This window comes from Onychostoma macrolepis, chromosome 22 (assembly GCF_012432095.1).
Source record: "Onychostoma macrolepis isolate SWU-2019 chromosome 22, ASM1243209v1, whole genome shotgun sequence".
NCBI lineage: Eukaryota > Metazoa > Chordata > Actinopteri > Cypriniformes > Cyprinidae > Onychostoma > Onychostoma macrolepis.
In genome coordinates this window covers 5,648,473-5,667,521 of record NC_081176.1, presented here as the reverse complement: position 1 = coordinate 5,667,521, position 19,049 = coordinate 5,648,473, and the positions used below count along the sequence as shown (strand labels likewise).

The 19,049-nt window shown below is 35.8% G+C and overlaps 1 protein-coding gene across 2 annotated transcripts; it reads left to right on the top strand.

Moving 5' to 3' along the window:
- The first annotated feature begins 1,131 nt into the window (after window positions 1–1,131).
- Window positions 1,132–18,508, top strand: LOC131531373 (uncharacterized). Of its 2 annotated transcripts, XM_058762082.1 has the most exons (5): window positions 1,132–2,038; window positions 2,829–3,107; window positions 16,889–17,212; window positions 17,876–18,067; window positions 18,377–18,508. In XM_058762082.1, the coding sequence occupies exons 1-5, from the start codon at window positions 1,930–1,932 to the stop codon at window positions 18,496–18,498; spliced, it is 1,026 nt and encodes a 341-aa protein (XP_058618065.1). In that variant the 5' UTR covers window positions 1,132–1,929; the 3' UTR covers window positions 18,499–18,508. The 2 variants fall into 2 exon arrangements, 1 of the variants encoding a protein (XP_058618065.1); XR_009268671.1 differs by lacking the exons at window positions 1,132–2,038; window positions 16,889–17,212; window positions 17,876–18,067; window positions 18,377–18,508 and adding exons at window positions 6,322–6,366; window positions 6,439–9,037 and having other exon boundaries at window positions 2,985–3,107.
- The last annotated feature ends 541 nt before the right edge of the window (window positions 18,509–19,049 follow it).

Below are 19,049 nucleotides of genomic sequence, written 5' to 3'. Positions count from 1 at the left end.
TCTTTTCTGTTTCACGTTGTTCTTTTGTTTCCTTAGATTGCACATTCTGTTGTTATTTTCCTGAACCTTTGTCTCGATTGGTCATCTCTGCTGTGGTGGGCGTGGCTGCTGCTTTTTTTGTGGTGTATGACATCACATCCAGAAAAGGTGAAAAGTAGAGATGACAGAACAGACATCATCATCATCATCAGACCCTCGCAGATAAACCATATATTCTCACTTTGTTAATGTGTCCAACCTTTTCCAGAATATTTTTACAGTTTAACAGCGGACTGGCTCAGTTATCAGTTGATATTGAATGACCTTATAAATTATAGTTCAGTTATTTTAATAATTATTTTTTACAATCAGTTTTGTTTTTGTCTAAACCTAACTATAACTGTGAATAACCCAGTTTTAATAATTTCTCCAGATCAGTAGCGCCACCTACTGGATCAGTCTTTAATCAACGTAAGGAGGCTACATAAGTCAGTACTTATGTAAATAACACAAGCTGCGTGTAAATAACACAAGGTGTTTAACACATTTAGTAGCAGGGTGGCAGTATCACTGTTTTTAATAATGCAGCTTTTCAGCATGTACACTGTTTTGTTGGAATTGTTGTGTGGTAAGATTTTCTTTCTGGCTGTGCTCCTTTCAGCTTTCACTCAGCTGCTGAAATTGTCATGATTTCCATAGAATAAAAAAATAAAATAAAAAAATAATAAAAACCTTGGGCAGTGTTTTGTGTATTTCTGGGTGTTTTGCCCACTACTCGGGATTTAGAATAAACAATAGACAGCTGTGTGCACCTATGATTCCACGGGATGAACAGCTTTTTAATGGGTACTGTATTCAGTGCCTAATTAGAAAACATTCAAATTAAATGTATATGTCATCTTAAGAGGCTTCTTAAGTCAGTGCATGTAAATAACAAAGCTGTTTAATTACATTTAGTAGCAGGGCGGTAGCTTCACTGTTAGCTTTTCAGTATGTACACTGTTTTGTTAAGTAGTGTGGTATTGTTGTGTAGTAAGGTTTTCGTTCCCTGTGCTCCATTCAGCTTTCACCCAGCTGCTGAATTTATCATGATTTCTAAAGGAAAAAAAAAAAAAACTTTGACCAGTGTTTTTGTGTATTTCTGGGTGTTTTGCTGTGAAAGACAGCAAAGTGGCCACTGATAGAAGTACCTGGGACTTAGCCAATGAATAGTGAAAAGCTTTTTTAATGGGTACTGTGTTCAGTGCCTAATTAAAAAACCTACAAATTCAATTCATATCATTAGGTAAATACAGCCATTAATGACTTTTAAATATGTTACATATTTAATTATTGCATTTAAAGTCACAAACCCGACACCTGCACTGATCTGCACTTCACACATACACCTACAGGCCCTGTAAAAAAAAAAAAAGATGAGGGCAATACCACACAAATAACAAAGCAAAATAACACAATATTCAATATGATCAAATTAAACCTAAATATCTAATCAAGTAAATAAATAAATAAATGCATAAATAAACAAAGAAAAGAAAAGGAAATCTACAAAAAAAAAAAATAAATATTAATAATAATAATTGTGGCTCTGCTCCTTTAAGAAAAAAAACCATACACTTTAGTTAGGCTATTGTGTAAAACACTGGCAGAGCGTGCGGCGGTCGTTCCTGACACAGTCCGACACTTATCCTGACTCAAACAAACAGAACATTCAGCCAATGTAGACGGGCTACTGGACTGAGCTTTTGCTATTGTTCAAAATACAATAAAAAGAAATGAAAAAAAAAAAAAAGAAAAAACATAGACATGTCTCTTTCAGCGTAATAACAATCATAAAGATAAATCAGCAGTACATTTCCATCAGTGTAAATCAGTCTTTATGTAAATCGGATTATTATTTTTTTTCTTCTTCTTCTTTTTTTTTCGGTCTCTCATGCGGCTCAGAAAAAAATGGGTCGATCGGAGGACTGTAAGAACTCAAAGGATCATCTATATTCACTCCACTACATCACTATGAAGAGAGTATTTGTACTCTTTCTGTTCCCGGTATTCGCGATCGGTAAGTGTTTTTTAGCATGACTGCAGCCAGTGGCGACTTTGTTTTAATAAGTGAGTGTGCGTGAATGTTAATGAATAATGTTAATGTTACATATCTTTATGTTTAATGTATTTATAAAACTAAATTGAGATAATTTTACAATTAGGTCCCCCTTTAAAGTTTGAAGAGGCCCCCTAGTGGTCACTCGCTGAGAACCACTGTTTTTGACCCCGTTGATAAGCATATTTTATGTCATTTATAAACTATATACTGTTTATAGTTGTTATTTTCAATGCTTAAATGAGTTCTACCAGCCCTACATCTGTAACCAGCAGAACCTCAAACATAATTTTAATAGCGGAATGTTAAGGTTTTTTTGTAAACATGTTGTTTGCCAGGACATAAAAACACCCACCGTGGTTAAACCAAATAGAATAAAAACAAAAACAAGTGGTTTTGCAATGCCAATACATAGAGGTAATCAATTTAAAAAAAAAAAAAAAGGTAAGGACACCTCCATTGGACCACTTGGGATGGACCGACCCCTGTATTATTTTCCAACAACAATGGCTGCATTACATTACATCAAAAATGTGTTCTTTTTTTTTTTTCATGTTTATGAATAAAGACACCTTTATTCATGCCTTCATTAATGTAGACTGCAGCAATTCACAAGACATTTATTAGTGCCACTGATCAATAGACAAGACTCATAATTTAAAAAAAAAAAACACAATTGAGTGTTTTATAAGTTTCATCTCTGTCTGACTTACTGTTTCTGTTTGTTTTTCATGTGTGTTTGGTGAGTCAGTGTCAGTGAAGGAAGGAGATTCAGTCACTCTGCACACTGATGTTACTGAAATAAAGACAGATGATGAAATTGAATGGAGGTTTAACACCACTCGCATATCTAGAGTGATTAAGAACAGTGCTGTATATGATAATGACGTGAAGTTCACAGACAGACTGCAGCTGGACATTCAGACTGGAGATCTCAAGATCACAAACTTCAGAATCACAGACTCCGGACTTTATAAGTTTGAGATCAACAGCCCCAGACAGTTCTCAGAGAAGACATTCAGTGTCAGTGGTGAGTGTCTCAGTTTTTACTTCAATAATTATAATGTACATAATTACTTATCGCTCTATAAACAATTTTAATTATCTGGATGGAAAATGTTAATCAAAATCAAAAGCCAAATAATCATTCTATAGTTTTTCAAAACTGATATACTGAGTGTGTTAAAAGTCTTTAATGAGATCCAGTGGCCCAGACAAACAGACTACATGAGACCAAAGTGTTTGACAACTTGTGCAGTTTATTGTCCAAACTAAAATCTTAATAATAAACAGGAAAAAAAAGAAAGATTGCATGCATAATGCCAGACTTTTAACTACAAGCTAAATATTAAAAGAGACTTAATAAATAGACAGCAGAATGGAACAATCGAAAAACTTAGTTGAATGTATTGCGGTGAAGGAGTTGCAAAGTTCTCCGGTAGGATATTGCAGGGGTGTGCAGGAGCGTCAGCCTTTCTCCCAGATCAACAGTTACCTTTCCTTCTTTTATACGTTAAACATAAGTGGAATACCAGCACCAGAACTATAAAACTGCAGGCAGATGGGTGGTGAACTGGAGGTGGAAAAGTGCATGAACACAATCTCTTCAGCACGTTTAAGCAATAGTATAGACGTATCGCAGATGAGCAAACACTTGCAGATGCAGATGTCAAATAGATGCCCCTTCTCTCTGATAAACGCGCCGAGCATTTCCTGTTTCTGAGAAGGCCCTCCCTCAGAAATACACAATGGGCTCTGATTGGTTAGTTGGTTCAGTGTGTTATAAAGTGTATTCACTGAGCTGATGATTTGAATGAGAGAGAGAGAGAGAGAGAGAGAGAGAGAGAGATGCAGAGCAGGGCGACGCGAGGAACAGTATTAAGAACGGCTGTTTTAGAACATTGATTTTGAAACTTGTGAATCCATTAGAATCGATAGAAGACAGAATCGTGATTCATATATGAATAGATTTTTATATGCACCCCTAGTTTTCTCTTCCTGTTCTCTAAAGCAGCTCAGCATGGCCTCGCAATCAAGTGAAATCGCAATCAACCACCCCTTTAATTTAATTCTCACACACTCTCAAAGAGACCTTTTTGTATTATCCTTTTCAAAATAACGTCACACAATTTCTATTCTGACTTGAAACAGTGTATTCTTACTTCCGCCAACATAGTGGAGCACTAGCACTTCCAGCATGGAGTTCACACAGTCAGACTTCATCTACAAAAAATTGACCCGATCTGCCAGTCAACCTCGACATGATCACAGCGGACGAAAAAATACGATCCGGCTACTCAAGAATGGCAAGGCTGCAGGCCTGGACGAGATCCCGCCTGAAGTGCTTAAATCTGTTGACCAGTGCCTTGTTGAAACCCTAACGGTCCTGCTCAATGCTTGCTGGGAGGCCTCAGTGGTCCCCCAAAGGAATGGAAAGGAGGTATGATCGTCACGCTTCCGAAAAAAGGTGATCTCTCCAAGTGCAATAACTGGTGGAGTATTACCCTGATATTTAAGGTATTTTCCATTGTCCTCCTAACAAGCGGATTTCCGAAGCAGGCAATCGTGCATTGAGGAGATTTTTGTTACACGACAAGTGGTTGAACAATCGCTGGAATACCAACAACGGATCTCACTGAACTTTATTGACTCTGTGCACCGAAAAATGCTATGCAAGATAGCCTGGGCTAACAGAATCTTGATTTGTTGACATCTTTCGCAACCTGTAACAAGGCTCTCACTGCTGCGTACGGATGGAAGAAGGGGTAACAGATTTTTTCGCAATTGAAACTGGTATACAACAAGGTTGCATGCTTTCGCCGATGCTATTCCTCCTCGTCATCAACTTCGTCAGCAGCAAATCCATCGACCACCTGCACATTGGCATACCCTGGACAGGTGGCAGCCTCCTCCTTGCAGATCTCGACTTTGCAAATGATATCATTGTTTTAGGCCCGACCCAAACTGCCCTACGAAATATGGTCCTATAAAATCAAGTGGCCAGCACTGGATTCAGAATTAGTGGACAAAAGACCAATCATCCAATCTGGAACTCACCTTTCCTCTCCCTGCAGATTAAACTGTGGCTCCTGGCCAGGATTGTTGTGCCGACGATGACCTGTGCAAAATCTGGAAGATGACAGAAGCCATCACTCAGAAGTTTGACGGTTTTCACCTCCAATGTCTGACCCGCGTCTTCAAGATCACTTACAAGGACTATGAAACAAACATGGAATTATACCGTTGCGACAACACACGGCTCCTCTCCCCAATCATCACCGAACGCCACTTCCGTGTCACCAGACACGTCTTACAACTCCATGACCAACGGCTATTCGAGACGGCGATGTTCTGGTGGCCTGCAAAAGTCAAACAAAAACAAGGAATAACGAACTTTTTGGATGCTCTAAGAGCAGTCGACAAATCATAGCACAAGGCCAAAGTCGCTGCTGTGGATCAAAGCCGTTGGAGAACACCTGTCGGCCCTATATGCCAAACAGTGTCAGTGGAATTAAGGTTAAGGTAAGGTTTCATATTTCATGTTGTTTCTGCATTTTACCGAGAAGTCTCCGGTGCAAAGGTAAAATGGAAGTACCGATACACTGCTTTGCGGAAAAGTAGAAGTTAACTGACGTCTTTGTGAAAAAGGTCTATAGGTAAGGGATAAAGTACATTCGGCTGGTTGTTATCACAGAATAAAGCCAGACAGTGACACGAAGCGGAGGGATGTTGTATAAGACTGAAGGGCTTTATTTTGCGATAACAACCAGCTGGATGTTCATTATCCCGCTTATTACATGGCTGCTTGCCACAAAAGTAAATAATTAGACACGAAACATTGATCCGAGTTGAAATATTTGAACTATCTGCTGGATCTGTAGCATAAACATGGATGTACATTGTGCAAGAACAGCACAAGGAAATGATTTGTAATTTGATAATGTGACTGAGAATACATAGAAACATACATTGCAGCATCAGCACAGACTAATATTACTGGAAACACATCTGTTTACAAGGTACCAGGTTAAAATGAGTGCTTTTGAGTATGAAATAATGTCTGTTTTCAAAGGTTGTGACATCAAATCTGAGTTTGATTTGAGACACGTAGTAACAACTAGATCAACAAGCAGAACTATATATTCTATAATATAACCTATAAACAGTAACTATAGGTACCTGAGTGCCTATATGACAATGGAAGGTTTACAATAAATTAAAATCTGTTTGCTTTCTGCTTTCAGGAAATTTTTGGTACCTCGTATCAAGATGAACACATGCTGTAAGATGTGTGTGATATGGATTAATTCCTGTTATTCAAATTATTACAATGCTGCATCAATGTTATATGATGAGTTCAGACTGTTTGTTTTTTCTTTTCCCCCCCTAGGTTTTATCAAAGATAAGGAGGAAGACCTCCAGAAGGGAGCCGATGACCTGCCTTTGATGAATGATTTAGTGATTAAATAGTTCAAACCCACTGAAACAGAGAACAGCAGTAGTTTATAGTCACTATAACAATATACACGTGAAGAGTGTTTGAGGGCCAGTTTGACTGATTTACAGTAATGCAGGACGTTACACTAAAATGGCTTGATTGTTACACCTGAAATTTTTTTGCAGGACTGAACTCAGGTTAATTAATGTATGTATGATTTTATTCTTGTTTGTTTTTATTTGATACTCTTGCACTGTTACATTGCACGTATTTGTGCTTTAAGTTTTCATGCTTCAATATTTTGTAGATGATTTTTGTTTAAAAAACAAAACAAAGCATAATATAATATTTTCAATATTGTCTGTCCCCTGATAAGATGTGAGTGTGATATCCGAACTGTGGTCTGAAATCAAAGTGTTTTTTGAAGACTGCAGTGCTCAGATAATCTGAGTTTCAGATGATCTTACTGTATAAACATTTAATTCCTTCAGGTTACACATCCCATGTTTTCATGAGTTGTACTGAACAGATCAAATATTTTAGTGATCAAATATAAATATCAGTCTAAAGCTTTAGACTAGGAAGCCTAAAAGCAGGATTTATGTAAATGTAATAACAGTAATACAGTATAAAACACAGATGTGGTCAATTGCATTTTGAAAGAAACGGTTTGTGAATAACTGTAAATGTCACTGAAACGACACAGAAACACTTGCCGTCATTGGTCCAGTGTTTGTATCTGCATCATCCAATGATGCTTTAAAAACTGGCACACAAGTAAAATAGTCCCTGATGCTGAATTGTAAAAGGGGGGATTTTCAAATCTGGAAAATTCTAAAATGGAGTCACATTAGAATTTAATTGAAATTAAATTACGTTGCACTTTAAAAAGACCAAACAATAAAACTACAGCCAGCATTGGATACCTTTGTTGGCCCAATTGGGTGGACCTTACAGTGTTCAGAGCTTGGTTTCTGGGTCCTGACACTTCTGTCTAGATTAGTTACAGTGCCATGATCCAAACATCCAGTCTTTGTGACTTTTGGCTGTCTTGACCCACTTGCTCTTCCTTGTTACCCTCCTTATTGATAGTGGCTGGACTTTCTAAGAACTTAGTAAGAAAGAATAATCAAATACAGAAAGTTCAAAAATAATTTTTATTTCTAGAAACTATTCACATCTTCCTTTAAATGTACTGTATGTAAAGTATTGTAAACTAACCTACATAATTTACAGGATGTATATAGACTACTTTAAAATAACTATTTGGCCATGATACATAGGCTACATCTTCAAATAATATATCCATCACATTGAATGTTTAACTTACTTTTGTATTTTGGCCCAGTTCACTCTCACGTCTCAACATTAGCTGTAAAAATAGTTGCCTGCTGAAATTGAAATATATGTAGGCCTACATCTTCATGACTAGATAGACACAGGTGAGTTTCTCTTTACTACTCGTTAGGTTTCTGTAACGTTATATGCGATTCGAGTCACTCAACCGGAGGTAATCCTGTCAGATCGTCCATCCATGAGCATAGAGCGTTTTATTTTTTATTTTTTTTTGTAGATATGACCGCTTTACGATTAAAAAAAGATTTAATTTAGATTTTTATTCACATATAAGCACATCCATTTTGTATATTAATTTTATTAAATTTTTATGACTTTTGGGGGTATCTAAGTTTTGGTTACATGGACTGTCACTGGAGAGAAAGAAAGCTTTCAGGTGTCATAAAAAAAAATAATCTTAATTTGCATTTTAAAGATAACCAAAATCTGATGGATTTGAAATACAGGAAAGTGAGTAAACGATGACGATTTTCATTTTCGGGTGAACTATTCCTTCAAAATGAAGATAGGAAAACCTCATATACACTTCAAAGTCCTTGGATGCCTTGAGTATACTGTCACTTCCCTGACAATTAAGCTAAAGATGATGGTTTTCCATTTAATTGATGTTAAAAAGCACCAAATATCAGGAGAATTGTTTTGGCCAATTAATAAAATGTATTGAATTCTATGAGTTTACAATGCTGACCTTGCATTCTAATGTATATTTCCAATCAATTTGACCAAATGTGAGAGACTTTTTTTATTTTTTTAATTAATGCAGGTTCATCTGAAGTGTTTTTTCAATGGCACATTGATGTTACATTTCTGTTGTAAATTCTATGTAATGTCTATGCAGTTCTAAAAGTGGAAATTATGTAAATAAGTGTTAAAGATTACAGTGTGATGTACTAAACTCTTTTTTTTTTTAATGTTTGACTCTCAAGAGTGTAAAAAGCTTCATTTTTTTTTCCAAACGGTGATTCAGTGACATTTAACATAGTATCCCATTCTGAAGGTGAAGAAATTGCTTAATATTTACAATTTAGATTTGTATTTATGAGGATATTTTGTTAAAAATTATGTACAAATGTAAGTTAATCCAAATAGATTTAGTGATAATTTGTGGTATACTTAATGCAAATAGTGGCAGATATCTGCACCTCAGTATCAAGGGCGTAAATTTCATCTGACAGTAGGGGGGGACGATAAACGTAAAATTTCTCAAGACCAATTTTTGAAGGGGACACAAATAATACAGCCAAAATTGTACTTGTAAGGATAGATATGTGTAAACAGCATGTGTACATATAGCATGGAGTTTAAATATGAGTTCATGGTTCACCACGCGGTCATATTATAATTATTATTTTGCGTCATCCATAGTATTTTAGGTTTCGTCTGAAACCTAGTAACGTTACGTCTCTTTCGCATTAATTCAACCGCATTAAACCCACTGATCTGCCACTTAACATCATATTGAACGAAACCCAACACGTCTACAATATTAGCCTAATATCAGTTCACACACAGGCTTATCGCCATGTTAGTTGTAGTGGGTGACAAGCTACGGTATTACACTTGTTAACCTTATAATCGCTCATAGAAAATACATCGGATATCATAATGTTTTTGTCATGACTAATTTATTAATGATCCAGCATCATCTGTATTAAAGAGAAAGAATCATTTCACCCGATGTTTAAAGAGAATAAAATAGCCTTGACAGCCTACTTACACATAACTAACTTGCTCTCTCTCACTTGACTTGTGTGTGTGTGTATCGGTAAAGAAGGAAAGCAGGCAGTGGACCAAACCACTGTGAGGAAAGGGAGGGGGGAATCAAAACATTTCTGAACTTAAAACGTTTTTTTTTTTGTTTTACTAAATCACACAATTATTTTAAGTATATGTCCATTATATTATTTTCAATACACAGAGTCGCTTGTAATGATATTTTTAGGGGGGACAAGCCTCAGATAGGGTGTGGGGGTAGTAAAGCACTCCATGCACCCACCCATAACCCTACCGATGAACTCTTTGTTATTGTAATACTCGTGAGGCACTTTATTTCCACTTTTCAAATATTTCCTTCATTTTTATTGAAAAAAAAAAACAGCTTTCAAATTTGATATTTGATGGGAAAAGGGAGAAGAATGAGTTCAAAAGGCAAAATGCGATTCAAATTCTTGTCAAAAGTTATCATCGCGTGCCTTACATCTTAGCCAGGCCTACATCTTTTGTACATTTGTCTATCCAGGCAGAAGTTGGCCGAGTTACTGTAAATAGCATCTGCCCACAAAGTGGGCTATTTGAACTCAGTGTAACATAAGTTAATATTAACATTTTTGATTGTTTAAATCAGGGATTCTCAAATCTGGCTCACGAAATCCACTTTCCTGCAGAGTTTAGCTCTAACCCTAATCAAACACACCTGAGCATGCTCTTCAGGATCATTAGAAAATCACAGGTAGGTGAGTTTAATCTGGGCTGAAGCTAAACTCTGCAGGAAAGTGGATCTCGCGAGCCAGATTTGAAGATCCCTGTTATAAATGATCAGCCCTCGGGGTCCCTCAAAATGCGGCACCCCATGCAATTGCCTGCCGTAAAACAAATAATTTAAAATAATTTTTAAGTGAATCACAATTTTATAAAGATTTTCACTAACGTAGAAAAACGTTTTGTTTTGTTACTAATATAAACCAAAGACGACAACCCAAACTGCACTTCCCTTTTTGTATTATCTTCATCCCACTGCGCCATGTGACGTCGGAGTGACGTCTTTTCCATGTTATTTTTGGACGTCCAATTTAGGTCCACTGAAGGGGTTGTTTTGTAACGCCAGGCGACGTCTTTTTTCGACGTCTACAGCACGTCATATATTGACGTCCGTGGGACTTCCGTGTGGTCGTTTGTGGACGTCTTTTCAACGTCAAATTTAGACTTATTTTATATATAATTTTTACTTAACTTCTATAACTGTAGTCCTATGTTTTGTTTGGCTCAGCAGCTAGATTCAACAGGAAAATGTAAAAAAAAAAAAAAAAAAACATGGCCTATTTGGCATACACATAATATATCGTGACTGTTTATTAAAAAAAATCTGTATTCATATGTATCAATCATGTTGATAACAACAATGTTGATATTTGTAAATAAAAAAAATATTACATACAATCATGTACATTTCCTGCACCTAGACGTCCAAATGACGTCCAAAAAAATACCCAGTTCAAAGGTCAAATGTCGAACGTCAATCTGACGTCCAATTTGGGTCATGGTTAGACGTCCAAATAGAGGACCTAGTTTGGACGTCGAATAGATGTCCAGAATTGGTCATGGACCGACGGACCCAATATAGACATGATCTGCACGTCTATCCGACGTCCAATGTTTAGTGGGATGTTATGGGTGAAACAGAAAGACAGTGCTGGGAAGAGCTCTGATTTACAGGAAAAGACATGTGGGTGTGTATGGGTTTGTGCTTTTATTTGCATCGGATAATCTTAGGATAATAATTCTTTGTATCCTTTATTCTTCAACGCGGAAGTAAACCTGGGCGAGGCTTCTGGTTCATTAGCCGCTATAGGGAAATAACCTACAAGATGAAACATGCATTAAATGATAAAACTCTTTGCACTACAAACCAGTGTGTTCATAATTAAGATAATACATTAAAATAACATGGTAAGACACACCAATCTCACCAAAATTTGCTTTTTTTGGACAGCTAAAAACAGCTGGATGCAATAAGACCGGAAGCCAGACCCATAAAATTTACAAACGGCTGCGCCCACTCTTACGGGAAAAATAAGGTGGATATAGGATAATTATTTGTATAAGATAATTATAGGATAATTATTCTTTGTATATGATAATAATTATTGCTGTCTTCTATGTACAGGATAATTATGGGGATGCTTCCTTTAATCAGAAACAACAAAAACTTTCTAGATTCCCATCGGTTTGCAGAACAATACTGACTTCCTTCTGCGTTTAAGCAATAACTGCTGCTGTGTGAGATCTACTGTACAACACGTTGTTAAAGAAATCAAAACACTAAAGATATGGATTTAAATTGTATTGTGAAAAGTGCTATACAAATAAACATGATATAATTCAGGTTATGTGTTCATTATTATTTACATGTTTAATGTTTTTACTCGTGGAAAGCAGTTGACAAAAGTAATACAATCTTATGGCTTATTTTTTCCCATAATGATGTCTGTTTCTTTGGTACATTTGACAGTTTCTTAATTGGGGTACTTTGGCTCAATTCTCAAAACATTTTCCCGCTTAAAACAGGAAGTTCAGACTTCTGAATTACTTTCTTGTTCACACTAGACTTACATTTCTTATTAAGTTAGGCATTAATTTACATGTCTTGGCACATGTGCATAAAAGAGTAAGTACAATTTTCTGTTTACATGTAACACCACTTATTCAAAAAATAAATAAATAAAAACAAAAAATCTGGGAAGCTACTTCATTGAATCGATTTCCAAGGGCTATTTTATTAAAATGTTATATAAAAAAAGTATTAATATTATTATTAACCCTGCCTGGTTTTAAAATTTTTGAAAATGATTAACAGTTGAAAACATTTGTTAGAAATTTTAAAAAGTAGGCTAATCAAAAGGTAGGGTACACGGGGTAAAAGGTGCCATTGATATTATTTGGCTGATCTTTGACGCGATCGCGAGCAGCAGCGCGAAGTTGATTCTGTGCTTACTTGATCTAATATTTGTTGTTTTTAAAATGTTGCAGATTGAGAATCGCTAAAATTATTGAATATATTTTGAGACAAAGGTAAGAAGACCTAAATATCGTATGTTGGGTGTACATCTTAGAGATAATCACCATGTTTAGAATTAAACCATCATATTTAAAAACACAATATTAATTAATCATATCGTGTAATAAAATATCATTACTCGTGTCATAATATAAGATTTCTAAACGGGATAATAACTTTGGGTCATTAGATAAGTTGCACCCTGAACCAGATATATTTAGGCTATATTATGACACTCTCGTGTCATATATTTCTGGTTAAGGGTGCGGCTAAAAAAAAAAAAAAAAAACAACGGTTCGCTGAGGAACACCCAGAGAACGCAGAAGTCAGGATTTTTAACTACTGAATGTTCGTCAGTGATCCGTTTTTTCTGAGCCTCACCCTGAACCAGAAATCCTATATTATGGCAAGACTCGTGCCATATATCCTATATTATATCTTATATCGCTGACGAACACTCAGAGGTTACGGAGGACTTTACTACAGATCATCTATATTCACTCCATCAATATGAAGAGAGCACTTATACTCTTTCTGTTCTCCTTATTCGCAATCGGTAAGTGTTTTTTTCTTCTTCTTTTTTTTCTGCAACCATAAAATAACGTTCCCAGAACGTTGCAGGGTGGTTGTTTTTAAAATAGCCTAAAAATAATCTACAGAACGTTCCCTAATGGTAATTCTCAGATTATATACTTTTTTAACTCTGTAAAACTGTCTTTCCAATGAAAACGTTGCATATGGTTTTGTGTAATGACCTAAGAGCCCTGAAATCATTTGAATCAAATCATTGAATGCAGCATTTATTAAAATAAAGAAATTAGATCAATCAAAACACATTTTAAATTATAATATTAAGCCTGGGTTAAGCATAGAGTGATAACAGAAATCATAATCCACCAAGAGTTTAAATGCATATTTTCACAATATGCATGGTAGATGGCAAAAGACAATTTTTTGCAATTATTGCGTTGAGAAATGCAATTCTGTCATGAAATTTGGCACAAAGTAATGAGACATCATCCAGCTTTCCTGGCAAAGATTGATCCCCTCAATCATGATCCCCTCACCTATTACCAATTCACCAGTTTATTGAATCAAAACAGTTGAACATGGCTATTCATATAATTTGCTGCTTGGTTCTTTGAGTTAATTCAACTTTGTTGCTTTATTGTGTTTGTTTGAGACCAAACACAAAGATAAATAACTATTATATACTTATATAATATATCAGTGGCGTTCCGTCCATATAAGCTGCGAATGCGCCGCATACCCAGGCCGTCTGAGAGAACGAGTTCACGGGCTAATGAATATAAACATGATTATAAGTTGATCTCTTGTCATTTGAGATGTGATTTAAAGCTTAAAAAAAGTGTTGGGAATAAGTATGTAAAATTATTTATTTGAAAAAAATGGTCATTTTCTGTAAATGTACGTCATTGAGACAGTGACGGAAGCTTCCGGGTGAGCGGATTCTCCGCAGCTGTGGCGCCTCCGCTCTGTGGCTGTGATTGTAGCGTCAGGATTGTAGCGCGTTCTCAGTGATTTGCTGATATGCGGCTGTTTTCATGAGCGGGGTAAACTGTCCGCGAAGCGCTCGCCCAGGTGGAAAAATGATCTGTTGCTGCCAGATCTCGATTGCCGAAAATTACATTGTGTTTGATGCAAAACTAACCCGACGAAATCATATGAAAAAAAAATTAAAAAAATTAAAATCATAACTGTATATTTTCATGCTTTCTCAATGAAAGCAAATTTTGAAAGTCCACTAAAAACATATCTGGTCATAGACAATGTTGATGGCGTTATTGTCAATATGCCTAAGTAGTAAATAAATAAAAAAAAGTTTATAAAAATGTATACAAAATTTGAAATAATAACAAACATCAGGAAAAAAATAGGAAACAATACCTTTGTTTTCCGTATACTTGTGTCGCTTACAGTTAAAGCCCTTCTGTGATTTTATTGTTGTTTGCAACGTTACTTGCAATATTTTAAATATATTATTATTATTATATTTTATTTTTTTGTATTTTGCATGGTCTATTATTGTCATCCGGGTGGGAGTTTTAACTCCTATTCACTTGGAATAAAAAATAAATGAAAAAAAAAAAAAAGATTCATTCAGTTGATGCAGAGACGTAGACCGGGGAAATCCCCCATCTCCCCACGCTCTGAATATTACGTATCATAACGTAACTACGTGTAAACGTTATTTGGCGGTTTTTGCTTGGAAAATCAGCTGTTTTCTAGCATTTGAATAACTATGGATAAACCTGAAACGATAGCACTCAGCATACCCGGTTAAAAAAGTCACCGCTCGCCACTGTAATATATAGGAGATTATAATAAAGACTGTTTCTTCATGTTTATGAATCTGGATAAATAGAATTCATGATTCAGGTCATTAAATGTTTATGTATATATGCTAATTATAAAGAGACCTTTGATTCATGCCTTTATTAATGCAGACTCAGCTAGGTTTAACGACTCGCAAGAGTTTTTTAAGTGTCACTGATCATAGGCAAAACATTTTTGAGTGTATAAGTTTCATCTCTGACTGACTGTTTCTCTTTGTTCATCAGGTCTGTTTGGTGAATCAGTGTCAGTGAAGGGAGGACATTCTGTCACTGATGTTCCTGAAATGCTGAAAGATGAAGAGATTGAGTGGAGGTTTAATGACATTCGCATAGCTAGAGTGATTAAGAACAATGTTACGTATGATGATGTCCGATTCAAGGACAGACTGCAGCTGGACAATCAGACTGGAGATCTCAAGATCACAGACATCAGGACCACAGACTCTGGACTTTATAAGTATGTGATCTTCAGCCCCAGAATGACCTCAGAGAAGACATTCAGTGTCATATGTGAGTGTGTTTCAGTTTTTAATTTAATAACTGTTACTTACATTTTCTTTTATTATATAAAAATTTAAATTCTCTGGAAGCAAAATGCAAAATGTTTCTGGAAAACTGTCATGTATAGTTTATCAGCAAACATTTACCAAGAACTGAAACAGACCATTTCATTTTTAATACAAGTGCTCCTTTATTATAAGAAAACAAAGATTGGTCTGATTTTCTTTCAGTTCTGTGGTAAAATGTTTACATCAGTACATTTACCAATTGGAGTTCAAATCTAAAAAAAAATGAAAAAAATAAAACGTGTGTTAAATGATTTTCTTTTGTTAGTACAGTAAATGCTTCATTAATCAGTGAATGAATGAATGAATGATTTCTCTCAAAACAGCTGAGACCATTTGTATTTTGTGTTGTTGGGATGAATCAAGACATGGACTGGTCTAGAGGACATCTATAATTGAATGTTTTCAAAACTGATAAATCATTGGCTCAGTATTGCACTCTGTAGAATTACAATAAAATTAAATATAATCTACGATGGGGAAAAAGCAGGTTTCCAAATAATCTAATAGTTTTTCGAAACTGATTCAAGAAGCCTACACTGTAAAAAGTGAAATTTGACTTAACTTAAAAAAATTGAGGAAACCTGTTGCCTTAAAATGATTAAGTACATAATAATTAAAAAAAAAAAAAGTTAAGTGAACGTGACAATTCAATTAACTTATTTTTTTTAATTATCATTTACTTAAAAATTTTAAGGCAACGGGTTTCCTCAATTTTTTTAAGTTAAGTCAACTTTAACTTAAAAATTCCGAAACAAAGCGGCCCAGACAAAGAGGCTACAGCTCAAATTGTATGACAGTTGTATGATTGTGTGCAGTTTATTGTGCAAACAAAAATATTAATAATTAACAGGAAGAAAAAAAAAATTCATAATACCAGACTTTTAACTAATAGCAAAGCCAAAATATCCCAAGGACTCTTAAACAGAAAAGGTAAACACACATGTTTATTTTGAACCAATAATTGGAACAAAAAGCTGGTGAAGGATTGTGCGTATAATTCAATTATTTATATGACTCAAATTAAGCTTTGCTAACTGAAAAAGGGCTTTTTTCAACAGGTTATTTCAAGTATTTAATTAAATGCCTTTATAAACATAAGCATAAATTTTCCTAACATTTGGAGCATATGTGTGTTTGTGAAATTATGTGTGAAATTCACTCCACCTGCTTTGGACTAGATAAAAACCATTGAATAAATTAAAATCATACTGCAGGCATGATCTTTACCAGACAAGACTCAGTGATCTCTGTTAAATCTGTTTAGTGACAGTGTTATAAAAGTGACTGACAGAGAAACTGTTTCTGGTTGTTCTTCAGGTGTGAGTTATACTGGAGTGAAATCAGTGTCAGTGAAGGTGGGAGGTTCAGTCACTCTACACACTGATGTTCCTGAGATACAGAAATATGATGTGATACGGTGGAGGTTTGGACAGCAGAAATCTCCTGTAGCTGAAATCAATAGAACGGCTGGAATCTTCAACACATATGATGGTCCTGATGGGAGATTCAGAGACAGACTACAGCTAGATCATCAGACTGGATCTCTGACCATTATGAAGACGGAAACCAATCACTCTGGACGTTATGAGGTTGAGATCAGCAGCAAACACACCATACACAAGTCATTCAATGTGACTGTCGGTGAGTAACTCAATGTAATAATTTATTTATTTAAATCAGCAGCACTGTGCGAGTAGTTTAGATGAAAATCAACACGTTTACACTCAATTAAATGTTTAAGATGTATTGTTAATGTTGCAAATAAATAATACATTTGTTGGGCTGTTAGTTTAGTAACGGTGTTCCTCAAACTCTAGATTATTATAGCAACAAAAAAAGTCCGTAATCCAAGTCCGTAGTCAAGAGTAGGCAGGAAATCAGTAAAGTGGCAAACAAAGAGTCAGAAAGGCTCGGCAAGGACAGGGTAAACTGGCAATACTTTGCAACATGATGCCCAAACAACATGGCTTATAACAGGTAGGAACAGGAAGAGAAGCACGAAGAACTGGCAGTATTCAGTACTCATGAGATTGGCTCCCTCTGGTGGTAGGAGGAATGGATGGCGGAAGCAGATAATATTACAATAATATTGAAAAAATAATATTACATTACAAATGTCCTGTTAGAGCTGAAGCGTGCCTTTTGACCAGTAGAATTTAAATTTCAGCTGAGATTTAAATGAGCTTTATACACAACACTTTGAGATTTGATAGTTGAAGTTAATGACAGTATTAAAATCCTTCTGTATGCTTTTGAATAATGTCTGAGTAGCTGTTCCTCAGTGTTTTTCTTGTGTTGATACAGGTGAAATAAAGACAGTATTCGTTATAGAGGGAGATTCTGTCACTCTACGCACTGATACTGAGAAAATGGATGAAGAAAGAATGTTTGGAGATATAGCTAACTTCTCTGAAGGACGTTTTTCTGCATATGGTGGTCCTGATGGAAAATTCAAAGACACACTGAATAATGTCACAGCTAGGCCGATCGCAGATGGTGAGTAACTCAAGTCTATTAAATCTGTATCACGTCTTGTAATGTTAATATTTAAATCAGTCCTGTGTTCACATCAAACACATGCTGTAGCATACAGTAATACAGAAGATAAACACTGTCAACGAGAACATCATAATTACTGAAATTACAACGGATGTTCTCTCTTGCTGTTTTGTGATTCTCCTTAAACAGAATCTGATTCATATTTACTATGTTTTAGCCAAGTGCAATTTGTCAAAGTGTTCAGTGTTATAGATCAGACTGACAGATTCACTCACACTAATGACCGTCTGTCTTTATCTGTTCCAGATTCAGGTCTGTCTTCCAATTGGATTATAGGAATATGTGCAGCTGTTGTTATTATTTTGGTGGTGCTTGCAGCTATTTCTATGATTTGTGGTTGGTGCAAACTGTTGCTGTGCTGGTGGTAAGACTACTAACACCAGGGCTCCAGACTAGCATTTGAGAGCAATGGCACCAGTGCCACTAAGTTCTACAAATGGGGGGTGGAGTGTGAGGGTATTAAAAATAAAGATAATTTAATCATAAAATTTCTATTGTTTTGCATTAATATGTGCCATTGCTAATAATGTGTATTTCCTGGTAATGCACATTTGACAGTAAAGCACTAAGCTTCAGTTGAGAAGCATACAAAATTAATTAAATGTACCACTACAGCATGACATCATGATCCAGTTAGGTTCATCAACAATTACCCCATCAACTTCGGTCAGAAATCTTGGTGTAATCTTTGATGACCAGCTGACCTTCAAAGACCACATTGCAAAGACTGCCAGATCTTGCAGGTTTGCATTACACAACATCAGAAAGATCAGGCCCTTTCTGACAGAGCATGCTGCACAACTTCTTGTCCAGGCCCTTGTCATTTCTAGGCTGGACTACTGCAATGCTCTTCTGGCTGGACTTCCATCAAACACAGTCAAACCTCTACAAATGATTCAGAATGCGGCGGCACGACTGG

Bases quoted from the DNA above. Each gene is read 5' to 3' on its own strand.
- LOC131531373 (XM_058762082.1), top strand. From the start codon at position 1,930: ATGGGTCGATCGGAGGACTGTAAGAACTCAAAGGATCATCTATATTCA. The intron at 3,108-16,888 runs GTGAGTGTCTCA...GTTGTTCTTCAG, and splicing joins GAAGACATTCAGTGTCAGTG to GTGTGAGTTATACTGGAGTG. The intron at 17,213-17,875 runs GTGAGTAACTCA...GTGTTGATACAG, and splicing joins GTCATTCAATGTGACTGTCG to GTGAAATAAAGACAGTATTC.